The following is a 17,563-nucleotide window of genomic DNA, read 5'->3' on the forward strand; positions in this document are numbered from 1 at the left end:
TTTAAAACTGTCAATTTTTTAGAAATGTAATAACCCAGAAATTATCTAGAAAAACATTCATCAGATTTGAATAATAGAAAATCCATTTTGAAAAATCCACACATCCCATTTCTCTCTGCATTTCAGGGGTGGACCGTGGTTTACGTGTTTTAAAATTCTCTTGCCACATGGAAACACTGTAGAAATTTCAAAAAAGCTTGCCGCCCCCCCCCCCCCCAGCACTGTTCCCTGTTTTGAGACCACATGCCACCTTGGCCCTCAGTTTCTCTCTGTTGAGGTGATCCGCTCCTTGGCACCCCTTCCTGCTCTGGGTTCCCTGGTCACGGAATGTCGTGCCAACCGGCTCACTGCCCAGGTCCCTGGGCCTGCAGTCCAAGTGTGGGGCATGGCCCCACACCCTCCTGCCAGTCCTAGATGCTGTCCCACAGGAAACTGTGTGTCCAGGCCCAGGCTGCGGGTGTGGTCTTCAGAGGAGCTGCATGTTTGGAATCTGACAGTAACGCTTCCAGGGTTGACTTCTAAATTCCAGCTGTAGCGAGAAACAGACATTAAAATCACTGCCCACCCCTGTAGAGGAACCCTTAGGAACCACTTTCTTCATTTCAGATGTGTTGTATCAGAATGTCTGATTTCTAAAGAACATTTGTATTTCAGGTTTTCAAAACACTACGACATTGATAAAGATACTGCAGTGGATTACAATGTTTTTTTGAAGAACCTTGGCATAAATAATGACCTGAACCTTAGATATTTTATGGGGAATCAAGGTAAGGATTTTTCAGTACATAGCAAGAGGTTTCAGTGTGCTTTAGCATGATAGTTACAACTAAATACTTTCTGGTGGATCTCTCCTGAGGAAATATTTTCAAATATGGAAAATGCATAATCTATAATAGCCGCGGAGCCATGTTTATGGGAATAGCGTGAGTGCCTCACTATAGAGGAAGGTGCAGCTAGGAGTTGGGATGACGTGGGCTTGTGCGTGCATCCGCACAGGGTTGGGAACGTCTCCAGCTCACAGATGGTCTTTAAGTGGTTTGCCTCTGAGCGGTATTAGCTCTTCTTTCTGCGGCTTTTGTATTTTCAAAAGTTTTTTTTCTATTATGAACACATATTCCTTTAATTTGAAAAATCTCAATACAAAAGGGCAGAGTAATTTACAGTAAAGCCAGGTAAATGTGTGACCTCGTTTGCCCTCTGAGAGCCTGTATCCCAGCCCACTGCTGAAGTGCCCTAACCGTCAGGTGGCTCTGTGAGGCTATGAATCAGATATTGTCCCTTCCTGGACGCTGGTCATTTTCCTGGACTTAATCTGGTTTCTTTTCACTGATTTCTTGCCTCAGGGGCTTATCACCTGTGACAGGCTTATTGGTCACTCTGTCTGGCTTCAACTGAATTCCTTTCAGCAGATATTCCCTGAGCGCCTCCTGTGACCCTCAGATCTATCTCACCGGTGGGTCGTGTCAGCCTGGTGTGCTAACCCAGCTCACCAGGCATGCTAACCACACGCCTACAGGGCTCGACCGTGTGCAGCCACGGTGCCAGGCGTTCACCAAGCATGGTCTCCTATCGTCTCTTCATAGCCCCATGGCCCTGTGAGGCCGGAACTAATGCAGATGAGTGAAAGATTGAAATTAGCCACCAAATCCATCTGCTGCCCAGAATGCCCCACCGGCTCTCTTCCTAGCCCTCCTAAGAGTGCAGTAGATAGGAGACAGGAAAAAGTGCTCCATTTGTGAAAATGGGGTCAGGTAGATGCTATTTCATATGAGAATTTCTCTCTCACCTTAGTGGATCAGGAGAGTTAGAAATCGCAACAAAACTCAAGAAAACGACAAACACAGTATTCCCATGTGGCACATGCTGAAATCCCAGCTCCTCGGGAGGCCGAGGCAGGAGGATCCCAAGCCAAGGCTCGCCTCTTTGTCTCACTTAGTGAGACCCTGCCTCAAGTTAAAATAGAAAGGGCTGGGGTGTGGCTCAGGGGTTGAGCACTTGCCTAACACCTGTGAGGTCTGATTCCACCCCAGTGCCTCAGCATGCATGTGTGTGGGTGAGTGTGCGTGTGGGTGCACACACACACACACACACACACACACCCAATACCCCCAGGTTACACTTTTCCCTTTCAGAATGTCAGGGACTTTGGTCTGTGGCCTGCTGGGGCTGAGTGGCTGAAGAGAGGCCTGTGTGTCCCCCTGGCTGGTGACGGGCTTTCTCTGCCAGCTGCCCAAACAGCTTTTCAACCCTGAACCTCAGCAGCATGGCCAGGGAGGTCTCAGCGCCTGCCCTCTGTGTGGCCTTCTAGAACACAGGGCGCTTTTAGTTTGTAAAGTTAACTCTCTCTCCATTTTGATTTTTTTAAGCAATATGTCTTTGGATGAGTCTTTCCTTCATTTTGAGTTTGTTTTTTTTTTTTTTATGCAATATGTCTTTGGATGAGTCTTTATTTTTTGGACTGTGACCTTCTGGGCACAGGCTGTCCTGCTGCCCACATCTCTCCACTCCTCCTCCTCCTCTGTAGCCACTGGATCACTTCAGTCTTCATCTCTACTGTGGCTCCGCCCGTGTCTATTCTGTTCCTGTTGTTCCTAGTGCACTGGTGGCTCTGGGTGCTTCCTCAGGCCCACTGCCGGGCCCCTCTCCTCGTGTTGTGTTTCTGTCTCGCCATTGAGCTCTATCTCACTGAATTCGGATCTCAGTAAGAAGTTCTGTATCTTTCTTTTGGGGTGGGGTGGGGTGGGGAAGAGTGCTAGAGATTTAACCCAAGGGTGCTCTACCACTGAGCCACATCCCCGGCCCTTTGTATTTTTTATTTTGAGTAGCGCCTCGCTGAGTTGCTGAGGCTGGCTTTGAACTCAGGATCCTCCTGCCTCAGCCTCCTGAGCCGCTGGGATGACAGTCGTGCGCCACCGTGCCTGGCTTGTATTTTTATCTTTACTTACATTTCTTCCAAGGTGGGCTCTCTCCTTCTGTGTGTTATGCCACTTCTCTGTCTAATCCAGCCCCTGCCTTTTTTCCTAAAGAGTTTGGGTTAATTTCAAAAAGTTTGGGTGAACCCAGCATTTTCTATTCTGCATTACTTCTTCTATTGACATCTTTCATTCATTATCAAGCGTCCTTTAGGGTTCACGATATGCACCTTCTGTCAACCCGAGTCCGCCCTCAGATAATGGAGGCTTCTGTGAGGCACAGGACTTTCCCAGCACCTCCCAGTGCGGCCCTCCTGCCCCTGGCTGTGCTGCTGTGCTGTGCTGTGCTGTGTCCTACGCAGCCACTCGCAGTGTGCGGCTGTGGCACCCTGTACCTGGCATAGTCCTGGCATGCATCTGTTCTCATTAGTCTGTCTTCTGCAGCCTAGGCAGGGATCATCTGAAAATATCTCTTTCACACTGGTTTTCCCACTGGCTACTTCTACAACATTTATAAGTAAAATCCAGATCCTTCAGAGGCAGGCCATTTTTGTGGATGTTCTAACTTGAAGAAGCAGGAGTCTGGGGTGTGGGCATCACACTTCAGCTCCGGACTGAGGCTCTGTCTGGACCAGGCCTGCTCCTGGCAAGAAGCCGGAAGGGAGCATTGTGACCAGCGGCTCAGCGTCGGCCAGGGTCCTGTCTCTTCAGAGTCCTCAGCCCCAGGCTGTGCCCCTCCTGGGGTCTGCATGGCCTCTGCGCTGTGGGGTGGGGAAGCGTTTTACCTGCACATGGGTGGGCTGTTGGAATTCCCCTCTTAGGAGCTGGCGCTGGGCGGAGCCGAGGAACAGACAGGCCCCTGGGGCCGCCCTGGAGCCCTTCCCGTTGACTCACCTTCCAGTTCTTTCCGCTCGAGTGGCTCAGGAGCAGGTCTTGCTGTCCTGCTGACCGCTTTCACAGGATTGCGCTGTCCAGGGGAGGGGCCTTCACCCAGCGCATTAGCTCAGCGCTCTGCCTTCCTGGGCTTGTCGTTTCCCTTCCCGGTTTGTGTATTCCTTGTTTTCTGGTAGGTTCCTTGGGAAATGCTCATGGAAACAATATTCTCTGATTTCTTTCTTGTTCCTAAGTTTGTGGCCTTAACACTTGAAAAATCAGCTTTTCTGGATGTAGAATCCTTGAATCCAGTTTTTCCTAAGCGTCTTAAATGTCTTTTTTCTCCCATTGCCTGGCGGCATAACGTTTGGCTGAAGAAAAGCTTGGTGACAGTCTGATTTTATTTCCCTATTTGTAACTTGATTTTTTTTTGCCTGGATGTTAAGAGATTTTTAAACCCTAAAAATTTTTCTAGAATATTCCATGATACCAGCAGACTGATTGATCTCCTGAGTGCGTTGTGTACAGTTTAAATGTGTGGACTTGGGTCTCTCGCATTTCAGGAAAGATGTTTTAACTGTAAATTTTAGTATTTGTTTCACCGGTTGTCTGACCGTCTTCTGCATAATTCCTAGTACATGGGTCTCGACTCTGTCTTCCCGCTCCTTCCTCTCTCTTCCTCCTCCTCCCTCCTCCCTCTGTAAGGGTCCAGCGAAACATCGGAGGAAGAGACCACCAAGAGACTGACTCATGCAATTGCAGAAGGGGATTTATTGGGGATCCATTCCAACGCGCTGGGGCTCCGTGCTCACTCAAGAAGGGAGAGCAGCCCAGAGCCCGGAGCAGAGGTTAAGCAGTGCTTAAGTACACTTTTTGGGGAGGGCGGGGGCTTTGCATACATCAGAACAAATCAGCATGAGGCGCGGGAAAATTGAACAACAACTCTCATACATGATTAGCACATTCATTGGCGGGAACAGGTCGGGCGGGGGTGATTGGTCACTCCTAAGCGGGGTACACATTCAAACTGATTGGTTTGGGCCTTGAATGCCTACGTGACAAGCTGCACAGGGTCCTAGGATATTAATCAACTAAATGGCCAGTAGGGCGTTGTCTTAACTGCCTCAGGAATTTCAGGTTCTGTGTGCAGTTCAGAAACTTTACCCTTTCACCTCCTTCCTCCTTCCTCCTCCTCCCTCCTTCCTCCTTTCTTTTTCTTTACTTGACAGTCTTTATTTCACCTTCTATTTCTGTTTTATTCTCTTCATTCCTTTTAGTTTACTCTGCATTTCTACAATGATTTATTTGCAACTTTATTGTGATACAATTGACAAATAGAAATCAACATATTAAAGTTTTCGGTGTGTGATTCCTGGCTCTAATACGATGTCCTGCCGTGAACTGTAAGCCACAGGATGAAATCTGCTACTGTATATTCATCTGGGGAGGAAATGTCATGTAAGGTCCATCTGCCAGGCGCTGTGCAGGGATTCGGTGCTGTCCTCAGCTCTGTGGGGTGGTCTCTGGTGGCAGCCACGCCTTACCTTTGACTTTTCTGAACGTGGAACGGTGTTTCCTACTATCTCTGCTTATTTCTGTCTTGGGGGTGCTTGGTTCTTTCCAGGCCACCTCTATATCTGTCTGGGCACATGAGGAGGTAACTCGGGCGGCTTTCCTTCACCACACCTAGAACAGAGCTCAGCCACTAAAGACTTCTTTATACTGTTCAAACCGACAGGGATCCTTCAGCAAGGTGGTAGGGCTCTGGCCTGGCGCATGGAAGGTCCTGGCTTCCATCCCCAGCACAGGAAAAAAAATCCTTCAGAAAGAGTGTCGGAAAACCAGAGGGTGGCAGGAAGGACGAGGCTGCACTGGGGAACGGGACCTGGCATAACCAAAGATGCCCTGGGTCCTGCCAGCCAGTGCGAGTTCCCAGATGACAGGCTGCCCATCCGTGTGTGTGTGTGTGTGTGTGTGTGTGTGTCCCCGTCCCTGTGAATCACAAGTGGAGTGAGAACAGGATGAAGGGCCAGGCAGCCAGGCAGCCGGGTGAGCTGGGCCAGGGGTGCTGCAGCTTGGGGGCTGGGACCCCCATTCTGAGGACTCTGCCCGCTGCCTCTAGTCCACAGCAGGCTGCGAAGAGCAGCCCTGAGCTCATGAGGTCACCCAGAGGGCCCCTCTGCGGGAGGCTTGCTTTCTTTGTTTTTGGTTTTTTTTGGAGCTGGAGATAGAGTCCCAGTGACTGGCAGACCCTAGCGGCAGCTGGATGGAGTGGGCTGAATGCAGACATTTTAGGAAATAAATCTGGGAAACCATTTGTGATTCTTTGCAGTCGACTCTGAGGAAGAAAATGGCTATATTTTAGATTTATTTTATTCTTTTTTTTAATCATAAAAGTAACACACGCTTGTTTGACAAGAGTCAGAAAATACAAAACCACAAAATAACAATCCCCTGAAATCCTACCTCCTGAGCCCCACCTCTGTACTCCTTCCGGCATGCGTGCCCTGGGTTTTTGTTTCCTGATACCTCCATAGATGTGTGGATGGAAAATTAAATCAATTGTCTTTTTTTCCCATCGTGACACAGTAGGCAGCACAGAGAAGCTCTGCGGTCATGAATTAGCCCTGCGTCCTGGGGGTCGGCTTCCGTGTGCCCTTTCACAGGCTCCAGGCTCCGTGAGCCACGACTTCACACAACTTGTCCCCTTTTCTGGGCATCTGGACTGTTTCCTTTTTTTCCCCTTATAAGTAGTGCAGGGTGACCTGGCCCATGTAAGGTTGGTCACCTGTGCCATTACCCCACTTGTCGAGGGTGTGGGGAAGGGTTTGAGGATGGTCAGGCGCACTCAGTAGAACTGGTCCTTATCAGTCCTTCATCCTTGCCTTTTTGAAAAGCAGGAAAAAATACCAACTGGTTTAATTAGATTTTAAAAATTTTCAAAGTTTGGGCACTTCTCATACAGTTACTGGATTTTTTTTTTTTTAGTTCTTTTGAAGTGAGTTAGAGACAGATAATCTATTGAATATTTATATTCATCTTATTGATTCATAAAAGAAACTCATATATTATGAAAATTGACCTATATTTCTCATGTATATTAACAATAGCTTTTCCCCACTCAATTTTTTTCACTGTTATTTGTGTGAATTTTTAACCAAACAAAAATTAAATATTTATATTGTCAGACCTAGCCATTATTTAAATGATTTCTGGTTTAATGATTTCTTTGGAAAGTCTTCACACAAAGGTTATATATTATGTAATTGTCATCATAATTTTCTTCTACTACATTTATGGTTTTATTACTCTGCTTAGTGTACATTTCACTCTGTCTAGAACTGGTTCCAGAGTAGCCTGTGGAAGACTGACTTTTTTTTCCTAAACTGTTCATCCAGCTATTTCAGTACAGTTTATTAGATGGGGCTCATCATTTCCTTTGTTTATTCAAGTCTTACTTTTATCAAACAAGCGATGATTAAAAGGAAATAATGTTTAAATGTACTTTTGGCCATGTGAGTAAACTGAAGCCTTTCATTTATTCTTTTCTTCCAGAGATCACGCGGGAGAATCAACAAGCTAAACTCTCCAGGAGGGAGCTCTTGCCCAGCTTCGTGGCTTCTGACAGCATCTGGGATAACTGCTCCTTGGATGACATTGAAAGGACGTTTGGCAGAGAGGTGAGTGTTCTCCTAAGGGCACAGAGGTGCTTGAAGGAAACCAGAGCAGGGAGATGGCCCATAAAACTGCTAGTGCTAGACATTATTTCCAAGGTTGGTTCTGGTCCTACCTCTGTCTCCTGCAACCGGAGACCTCCGCCGTCCCCTGGTGACTCCAGGGCACTGACCACAGTGGCGGTGATAAGAAGTCGATTTTTAAGTACATTCTCTGTGTCACTCTCACCAATTCTAGTAAGAACTATGTCACACTCACATGAGGAGCGGACACAGGTTGATTGAGTAGCAGAAGAAAATTTGAATAAATGCAGAGATTCTTCCTGATTGGGATTGGGAGGTTTGCTATTAACACCTGGATACTTATTTCTTTTGAATAATTACAATAGAGAACTTGTCTTACCACATACAGAATGTTTTATAAAGGCTTAATAATTAAGACAGTATGGCGTGGGTGCAGCAATGAACATTCAGAGGGATTTAAAAGATGAGCTGGATACTAGGTCCATTTATGTACAGAAACTTCTCAGATGATATGTGGCATTTCAACAAGAAAGTGGGGGCAGGGGTTGGATCATTAAAAAATTGTAATTGAGATACTTACTCTTTCCCAACAATTAATTTTATAAGCATGAACCATTTAAATATAAAATGATAAATGTGGGTAAAATAAAATTTAGTTTTTTAAATTTTTAGTATGCTGGAGAGCATACCACATTAGGGAAATGCTGTAACGTTGCACTATAGTCCAAGCCTGGGTGAAAACATTTTTAATTTGAAATTTAAAACATCTTTTAAGCATGAAGTAATGCCCAAAAGCCATAAAGAAAAAGGCAAAGTTTGACTATATGAAAACGAAAACTTTTATACAGCAAAACTTTGTGTAGACATAAGGTAAATGTGGCAAAATCCATGTAATGTAAGTGACAAATATAATATCACTGTTCCTAACATACATAAACTCCCAAATTGTCAATACGAAATTTTCAATAGAAAAATTTCAATGAAGAAAAAACTAACAAAGCCAGTGTTGCTAAGGGTTTTAGAGAAGCGAACATCTGAGTGTCCGTTGGTAATTTGGTAAGACATGTTTTCCCAGGTTGCTCTTGTTAACAGCTTTATTGTTTTCATAAAAACATGACCGTTATAGAACGCATGCCCATTGCAAGAAATGTGTGCAGTTCTGAAACACTGAAGGCAGCCTTCAGTGAACGTTGTTCTAGAACTTCCTGTTCATGTAGAGAAGGGCACTGCATCCATGGGCACTGGGTGAGCAGACACACAGATGGAAATGGTCGTATAAGAGGATCATGCGCTTTTTGAAAAACAAAGCATATTTATTTTAAATGTCCTTGGCTCCTCAGAAGAAAAGCAGGCATACCATTGCGCTAGTGACCAGCTTCTCCCAGGCTGCCCAGGCCAGGCGGCCTCGGGGCCTGAGTATTCAGCCCTGCTACTGTCTGTGGGTCAGGCTCCGCTGTCATCTCCACCTTACCGTGAGGAAGCAGAGGCAGAAGGCCGTGAGATGACTTGCCAGTGAGTCTAGAGCCCTTGGGAGCCAACTGGAGCTCAGGGTCCTGCTCTTAACCCTGCCAGGCTGTCCTCGAGTGGAGCCCAGGACATGTCTGGACTTTGCATGAGTTCTTTCCCACGAGACAGAGACAGAGACAGAGACAGAGTAGTTCCTCAAAGGGTGAGCCAGAGGGAGTCTGCCTCTGAAGCCTGTCCCCAGGGCTGGCACAGGCATCCGGGCTGGCTGTCGCCAGGGAGCTCAGCGACTGGCCCCCAGCCTTCCCTGGCTCTGCCCTGCCCCAGGATGCCCAGAGTTTATGACAGCCACATTCCACAGTCCTGCCCCGGGCCTCTGTTTCCTGCTGGCCTGAGTTTCTGCGCCCCTCTAGTTCTGGGCTCACCACACGTGTGGCCCTCCCAGATCTTCATCTTGACTGATTGTTTGGGTTGCTGCCTCTCATAGTTGAGCCATTTCCTAGGGAGAGGCTCAGGGGGCTTTTCTCCCTTTGTTTTTTTCCATATTTGAGGCTGTGTGCCTTTCGCTTTTATCCTTGAACAACAACTCGGCTGGGTACAATTCTGCATCACACTTTGTTTCCTTCATAAAGTCGTGAATGTTTTATCTACTGTCTCTAGCCTCCTGTCGCTTCGAGGAGCCTGGGTCCACCTGATTTCTTTCCGAATGTAGCTCATTTCCTTTCCTACCTGGACGCTTAAAGCATTTTCCCACCATCGTTGAAATTTAAAAAGCCAAACTAAGCCATGTCCTAGCATGGAGGATTTGGAGGTGGTTTTCTGGGATACACTGTGGCCTTTGGTGGCAGATTCACTCTTCCTTCCGGCAGGCAAGAGTCCTGTGCTGGGAACCTCCACCCCCACCCCCACCCCCGCCCACCCACCTGGCTTCCCCTGGGGCTTGACCAGTTCTCCTTGTATTGGATCATCTTTGTCTTGGAAGCTGTCACCTTCTCAAGCTGCTGTAACCCTTCTGTCCTATTTCTCTGCTATTGTTGAGATTCTTATTTATTTTTAAACCTTTATTTTAATTAATTAATTAATTAATTTTTATGTGGTGTTGAGGATCGAACCCAGGGCCTCACACGTGTGAGGCAAGCGCTCTGCCACTGAGCCCCAGCCCCAGCCCCAGCCCCGTGGTTGAGATTCTTTCGAGGCATATCTTCAATATTAATTTCCTTCCTGATGTCTTATTCTTGCTGTTTATAATTTTATTAGTCCTATAAAGATGCTACCTTCATTTTCTTAGCTTTGAAAATCCTTTCTCATTCTTTCATTGTTTTATAATTTTCAAGATTTCCTTTTAATGGATTCATATTTTTAATTTAGTCCATTTTTATGGCGTGAAGCGTTTGCAGGTGATATTGTTGTTCTGTTTCCTGAGACTGGATTCTTTGTCTTTGGCCTGATGTGGCTCATCTCTGTCTATCCGACTTTCTTTCTTTCTCCCTCTCGTATCATTGCAGAGTTGCAAAGCTGTTTCTGTTCATCCTGGGGGTGATATTCCTCCTCCGGATGCACCTGTGTTATCATTCTCTGTGCTGCACGGTTTTCCGTTATCCAAAAGCACACGAGTTGTGTGTCCTCCTGGGGGTGGGTGTTTGGACAGGGCCACTGTAGGTGACTGCACACGTGGCTTCTGTGCATAGGTGCCGAGTTTCTCTGGGCACTCTACACCCAGGTGCGGAGCTGGCTGGACCGTGGAGCGCATGGCCTTTCTTTGATTGGCAGGTGTGTTTTTCCCCTGTCCATTTAGATGCACGTGCCCTCCCCTTGTCACACGTGCCTCTGACACTTAATGGGGGTGAACAGTCACACTTTTACTGGCCTGGTGCAGATGCTACCTCAGGTGTAACTTCCTTGTTTACTAGTGCTTTGTACAGCTTTTTTTTTTAAGAGAGAGAGAGAGAATTTTTTAATATTTATTTTTCAGTTTTCAGTGGACACACATCTTTATTTTATTTTTATGTGGTGCTGAGGATCGAACCAGCTCCCCGCGCATGCCAGGCGAGCCCGCTACCGCTTGAGCCACATCCCCAGCTCCTGTACAGCTTTTTATATTTGGCAACATTTATTTAGGACATTATTGATAAAAATATATCTGCTTTTAAAAAATACCTGTTTTTGAGTGCACCAAACTGTGCTCTGTTCTGGGTCATTGCTAATGAACAGAGCAGTCACAGCTCTGCTTCCACAGAGCCCTGTGACCCACACCAGGGACAGGGACGTGAAACACACACACCGTCATCAATGTAACTTTTTAATGTTATGGCAGAAGACAAGGTGTTGAGAGAGAAAATAATGATGGGGGATCTCGTTTAGATTGGGAATCAGGGAAACATAAAGCTAAATGCGTGAAGATGGACGATGGTTGTACCATTTGCCTGTCCACCAATATGCTGGGGTGCCCCGAAGCATCCGAAAGAATAATGTAGACAAGCGCTGCTGCTGACGGGAATATTTTCAAGCGATGGTGCTAAATGAAGAAAGCCTCTGTCGATCTGAAAGTGTAGTGTGGTTCCTTTTTTGTAAAATTATAGACATGATCGGGATCTTGTTGGGAGCTTTTGGAACACTCTGTACAAAGCTTTGGATGGTAAGACTTCCTGTATATTCATTTCCTTTTTACACTCTGCTGAATTGCTTGGATTTTTCTTAAACCAAGGCTCACCAACACACAGTCACAATGAAAATCCCTAGAGGTTACATGTGTCACCAAAATACTCTTTCAGTTTCCCTCCCTGCTCTTCTCAAAGCTCTTGGTCAGGAGCATATTCCCGAAGAGAACCTCACTGGAGGCCAAAGTCACTAAGACATTAAAATGGAGTTCAGAGTGCAGCAAATGCACGGCCCTGCGCCACCTGCCTCCTCCTCTTGGGGAACCCTCCCCCAGGGAGCATCACATGCAGCTCACCACCAGAAAGAGAAAGGGGCAAGGTTGGGTGCTTTTCGAGTTAATCGTATGCAACCGTCCAAGAAGCTTGGGTCCATTCCGAGAAACTGAGGTCTCTAAATATTTGAAAGATCCTTTGTATTCCTGTGCACAGAAAGGACATATTCCGACTCTGCCCCTTGCTCCTTCAGTGGGTGAAATCTCCTGCACACAGGTCCCCATCCCGCAGCTGTTGAAGAAAGTCACCTTTTTTTAAAAAAAAAGTTTATTTGTTTATTCTAATTTGTTATACATGACAGCAGAATGCATTTCAATTCATAGTACACACGTAGAGCACAATTTTTCATGTCTCTGGTTGCACACAAAGTAGAGTCACACCATTCATATCTTCATACATGTACTTAGGGTAATGATGTCCATCTCATTCCACCTTCTTCCTTACCCCAATGCCCCCTCCCTTCCCCTCTCTCCCCTTTGCCCTCTCTAGAGTTCCTCTATTCCTCCTATGCTCCCCGTTATCCCCATTATGGATCACCATCCACATATCAGAGAAAACATTCAAATTTGGATTTTGGGGATTGGCTTACTTCACTTAGCATAATATTCCCCAACTCCATCCTTTTACCTGCAAATGCCATGATTTTATTCTCTTTTAGTGCTGAGTAATATTCCACTCTGTATATATACCACAGTTTCTTTATCCATTCATCTACTAAAGGGCATCTAGGTTGGTTCCACAATTTAGCTACTGTGAATTGTGCTGCTATAAACATGAATGTGGCTGTGTCTCTGTAGTATGCTGTTTTTAAGTCCTTTGGGTATAAACTGAGGAGTGGGATAGCTGGGTCAAATGGTGGTTCCATTCCCAGTTTTCCAAGGAAACTCCATTCTGCTTTCCATATTGGCTGCACCAATTTGCAGTCCCACCAGCAATGTATGAGTGTGCCTTTTCCCCACATCCTTGCCAACACTTATTGTTGTTTGTATTCTTAACAGCTGCCATTCTGACTGGAGTGAGATGAAATCTTAGAGTGGTTTTGATTTGCATTTCTCTAATTGCTAGAGATGATGAATATTTTTCATATATTTGTTGGCTGACTGTATATCCTCTTCTGAGGAGTGTCTGTTCAGTTCCTTGGCCCATTTATTGATTGGGTTATTTGTATTTTTGGTATTAAGATTTTTGAGTTCTTTATACATACTAGAGATTAGTACTCTATCTGATGTGCATGTGTAAAAATTTGCTCCCATTCTGTTGACTCTCTATTCACGTCACTGATTGTTTCTTTTGCTGAGAAGAAGCTTTTTAGTTTGAATCTATACTATTTATTGATTCTTTTTTTAAAGTTTATTTATTTTACTCATTTTAGTTGTTGATGGACTTTTATTTTTTATTTATATGTGGTGCTGAGAATCAAACCCAGTGACTCACATATTCGAAGCAAGCGCTCAACCACTGAGCCATAACCCCAGCCCCATTGATTCTTGATTTATTTCTTGTGTTATAGGAGTCTTGTTAAGGAAGTCAGGGCCTAATCCAACATGATGAAGATTTGGGTCTACTTTTTCTTCTATTAGGTGCAAGGTCTCTGGTTTAATTCCTAGGTCCTTGATACACTTTGAATTGAGTTTTGTGCATCGTGAGAGATAGGGACTTAATTTCATTTCGCTGCATATGGATTTTCAGTTTTCCCAGCACCATTTGTTGAAGAGGCTATCTTTTCTAATATTTCTTAGCATAATATTCCCCAACTCCATCCTTTTACCTGCAAATGTTTTTGGTGCCTTTGTCTGATATGAGATAACTGTATTTATATGGGTTAGTCTCTGTGTCCTCTATTCTGTACCATTGGTCTACTAGTCTATTTTGGTGCCAATACCATGCCATTTTTGTTACTATTGCTCTGTAGTATAGTTTAAGGTCTAGTATTGAGATGCCACCTGCTTCACTCTTCTGCTAAGGATTGCTTTGGCTATTCTGGGACTCTTATTTTTCCAGATTAATTTCATGATTGCTTTTCTATTTCTATGAGGAATGTCATTGGGATTTTTATTGGAATTGCATTAAATCTGTTTAGTGCTTTTGGAATTATGGTCATTTTGACAATATTAATTCTGCCTATCAAAGAACAAGGGAGAGCTTTCCATCTTCTAAGGTCTTTTTAATTTCTTTCTTTAGCATTCTGTAGTTCTTTTATTGTAGAGGTCTTTCACCTCTTTTGTTGATTCCCAAGTATTTTATTTTTCTGTGGTATTATAAATGGAGTGGTTTTCCTAGTTTCTCTTTCAGAGGATTTGTCATTGATGTACAGAAATGCCTTTGACTTGTGGGTTTTGATTTTATATCCTGCTACTTTGCTGAATTCATTTATTAGTTCTAGAAGTTTTCTGGTAGGATTTTTTTGGATCTTCTAGGTATAGAATCATATTGTCAGCAAATAGTGATAGTTTGAGTTCTTCTTTTCCTATCCATATCCCTTTAATTTCTTTCACCTGTGTAATTGCTCTGGCCAGTGTTTCAAGAACTACAATAAGTAGAAGTGGTGAAAGAGGGCATCCCTGCCTTGTTCCAGTTTTTAGAGGGAATGTTCCAATTTTTCTCCATTTAGAATGATGTTGGTCTGGAGCTTAGCATGAATAGCTTTTACAATGTTGAGATGTGTTCCTGTTATCCCTAGTTTTTCTAGTGCTTTGAACTGAAGGGGTGCTATATTTTGTCAAATGCTTTCTCTGCATCTATTGAGGTGATCATATGGTTCTTATCTTTAAGTCTATTGATGTGATGAATGACATTTATTGATTTCTGTATGTTGAACCAACCTTGCATCCCTGGGATAGACCCCACTTGATCATGGTGCACTATCTTTTTGTATTTGATTTACCAGAATTTTATTGAGAATTTTTGCATCTATGTTCATTAAATATTGGTCTGAAGTTTTCTTTCCTTGATGTGTCTTTGTCTGGCTTTAAAATCAGGGTGATGTTGGCCTCATAGAATGAGTTTGGAAGTGCTCCCTATTTTTCTATTTCATGTCATAATTTGAGGAGTATTGGTGTTAGTTCTTCTTCAAAGGTCTTATAGAATTCAGCTGTGTACTCAACTGGTTCTGGGCTTTTCTTGGTTGGTAGCTTCTGATGGTGTCTTCTATTTCATTGCTTGAAATTGATTTGTTTAACTTATGTATATCATCCTGATTCAGTTTGGGAAAATCATATGACTCTAGAAATTTGTCGATGCCTTCGGTATTTTCTATTTTATTGGAGTACAAATTTTCAAAATAATTTCTAATTATCTTCTGTATTTCTGTAGTGTATGTCATGATATTTCCCTGTTCATCACAGATGTTAGGAATTTGAGTTTTCTCTGTCCTTCTCTTCATTAGCATGGCTAAGAGCTTATCAATTCTATTTATTTTTTCAAAGAACCAACTTTTTGCTTTGTCAATTTTTTCAATTGTTTCTTGTTTCAATTTCATTGATTTCAGCTCTGATTTTAATTATTTCCTGTCTTCTACTGCTTTGAGGGTTGATTTGTTCTTCTTTTTCTAGGGCTTTGAGATGTAAAGTTAGGTCCTTTATTTGTTGACTTTTTCTTCTTTTAAGGGTTGGACTCCATGCAATGAACTTTCCTCTTAGAACTGCTTCATAGTGTCCCAAGATTCTTTTCAAGATTATACATTTTGTCTTCATTGTCTGAGGTCCTGTCTTCCATGTGATCTAATCTGTTGGTGGTGCTTTCTATTGAGTTTTTAATTTGGTTTATAGTTTCTTTCATTTCAAGGATTTCTGTTTTTTTTTTTTTCCCAGAAGCTCTGTCTCCTTATTGAAGTAATCTTTTGCTTCCTGCATTTGCTTATGTAGCTCTTTATTGAAATGATCTTTTGCTGCCTGTATTTGCTCTCTTATATCCTTTAATTTACAGAGCATTTTAATCATGTGCATCTGAACTCCTTCTCTGTCCGTCCTTCTGCGGTGCTGGCCAGGGATTCCAATAAGGTGGCATCTTGGTTTGTTGGGGGCACTTTCCTCCCTTGTTTTTTCCTGTGTCTTCCTCCTAGCTCTGGGATCGGAGGTGTTCCAGTTTTTACCCTATAGGCTTACAGTGTCCCTGCAGGGTTCCAGTGAACAGATCCCAATAGAAACAATATACAGCCTTAAACCAAAGAGCTGCTATTAAGACATTTACGGTTTCTCACAATATACAGAAATGGTGACTTCAACTATTACCTACAACATGAACAGCAGGTCTGCAAAAAGGTCACAGTTTCTGATGGTGGACAAAGAGCCAGGGAGAGGTGTAGGATGAGATGTTGAGGGGGAGGAGGTGAGGATACAGAGTTACTAGGTCTTAGGAAGATGAAAGAGGAATCTAAAGAAGTTGGTTAGTAGCAGGAGAAAAGAGAGAAAGTGATTTGGGGAGACAAGTGGGAAGACAACAGAGTATAACAAACAAACATAAAATTAGGAAAAATAGAAAGTGTAAAAATAGGAGATAAACGAATATACACACCACTGTGATACACTATTCAGACGTCCCAGGCCTCAGCAGCCTAATCCATGGAAAGTACCTGGTTTCACAAATGTTGGGGATGTGAGGGTGGGAGAAGAGAGAGGGGGAAAATCTCCAAGGAAGATAGAGGGTTGTTTTGTTGGGGTCAGTGTCTTTCCTGCTTCCCTCTGGTCCAGTAGGTGGGCTGTCTGTGGTTGGCTGGTATCTGCACCCTCAGGATGGGGAGGGTTATCAGGTGGGAGGGTTGGTCTTGGGGCGGAGCTCCTGGAGGTGGGGTATAGATAGCACTTGCCCTTCCCCATGGGGGACTGCACCCCGAGGATCTCCTTTGGGGCTGCTCATGTGACGGGGACACCTGGTCTTACCTCCTTATCTCGCCTGCTGGCCTCACAATTCCTGGTCTCTAGTCTCTAGACTGTACCTCGCTCACCCTCCCTTTCTACTTCCCAGAGGGAACCTCTCTCTCTGGAGGTCTTGTGGGCTGCGCTCTGGGGGCCGCGTACCTGTCAGAGAGCTGTCTGTGTTGGGCAGTTCAGGGCCAGGCAAGCATGGGCCAGTTAGCGGCTGCGGGGGAGAGGGAGCAGCTGGGGACTTGATATTGCTTCCAAGCTTCACCCGGTGTCCCAAGTTGGGAGTCGCCCCAACTAACGATGGTGACCAAGCTGTCCCAAGATGGAGGTGGCTGCTTTCAGAAATGGGGTGTTGGGTTGGTTGGGGCTGGATGGTGGTGGTGGGTGGCATGTTCAGAGATGCAGCTCTGTGGCGTGCAGTGTTGTGGCTGGTGGCTGTCTCCAGACCTTGTGCAACGTCCCCAGGTGCCAGGCTACTGTGTGAAGGGGACAGTGGCAGTGGTTGCAGTGTCCCAAGATGGAGGCGACCAGAGGAGCCCAATGGTGGTAGATGGGGGTCCACATGTGAGTGGTGGCTAGAGTTCCTGTGCGGGTACGCGGCCAGGAGTCCAGCGCGGGTGCTGAAGCCGCTGGTCTTGCTCGGGCACCTGGAGGACCAGCGTGGGTGAGCAGCCGGGGTCCTGCGCTGACCTGAGGGCTGGAGACCTGCGCGGCAGGCGGCTGTGGTTCCTGCGGGGGAGCAGCTGTCAAGGGTCCTCTGATCACTCGCTGAGAAACAGTATCCCCACGATTGGAATCCCAGGTCCTGGAGCGACACAGAATGC

At 45.0% G+C, this 17,563-nt stretch overlaps 1 protein-coding gene across 1 annotated transcript in view; it reads left to right on the plus strand.

The window, feature by feature from the left end:
• The window catches only part of Efcab6 (EF-hand calcium binding domain 6), a 191,314-nt gene that overhangs the window by 38,498 nt on the left and 135,253 nt on the right, over positions 1-17,563 (plus strand). Inside the window, 2 exon segments of the mRNA XM_071609135.1 lie at positions 655-767; positions 7,341-7,465. Coding sequence (XP_071465236.1) covers positions 655-767; positions 7,341-7,465 — 238 coding nt within the window.

The sequence above is a fragment of the Marmota flaviventris genome, chromosome 3 (genome assembly GCF_047511675.1).
Source record: "Marmota flaviventris isolate mMarFla1 chromosome 3, mMarFla1.hap1, whole genome shotgun sequence".
Taxonomy (NCBI): domain Eukaryota; kingdom Metazoa; phylum Chordata; class Mammalia; order Rodentia; family Sciuridae; genus Marmota; species Marmota flaviventris.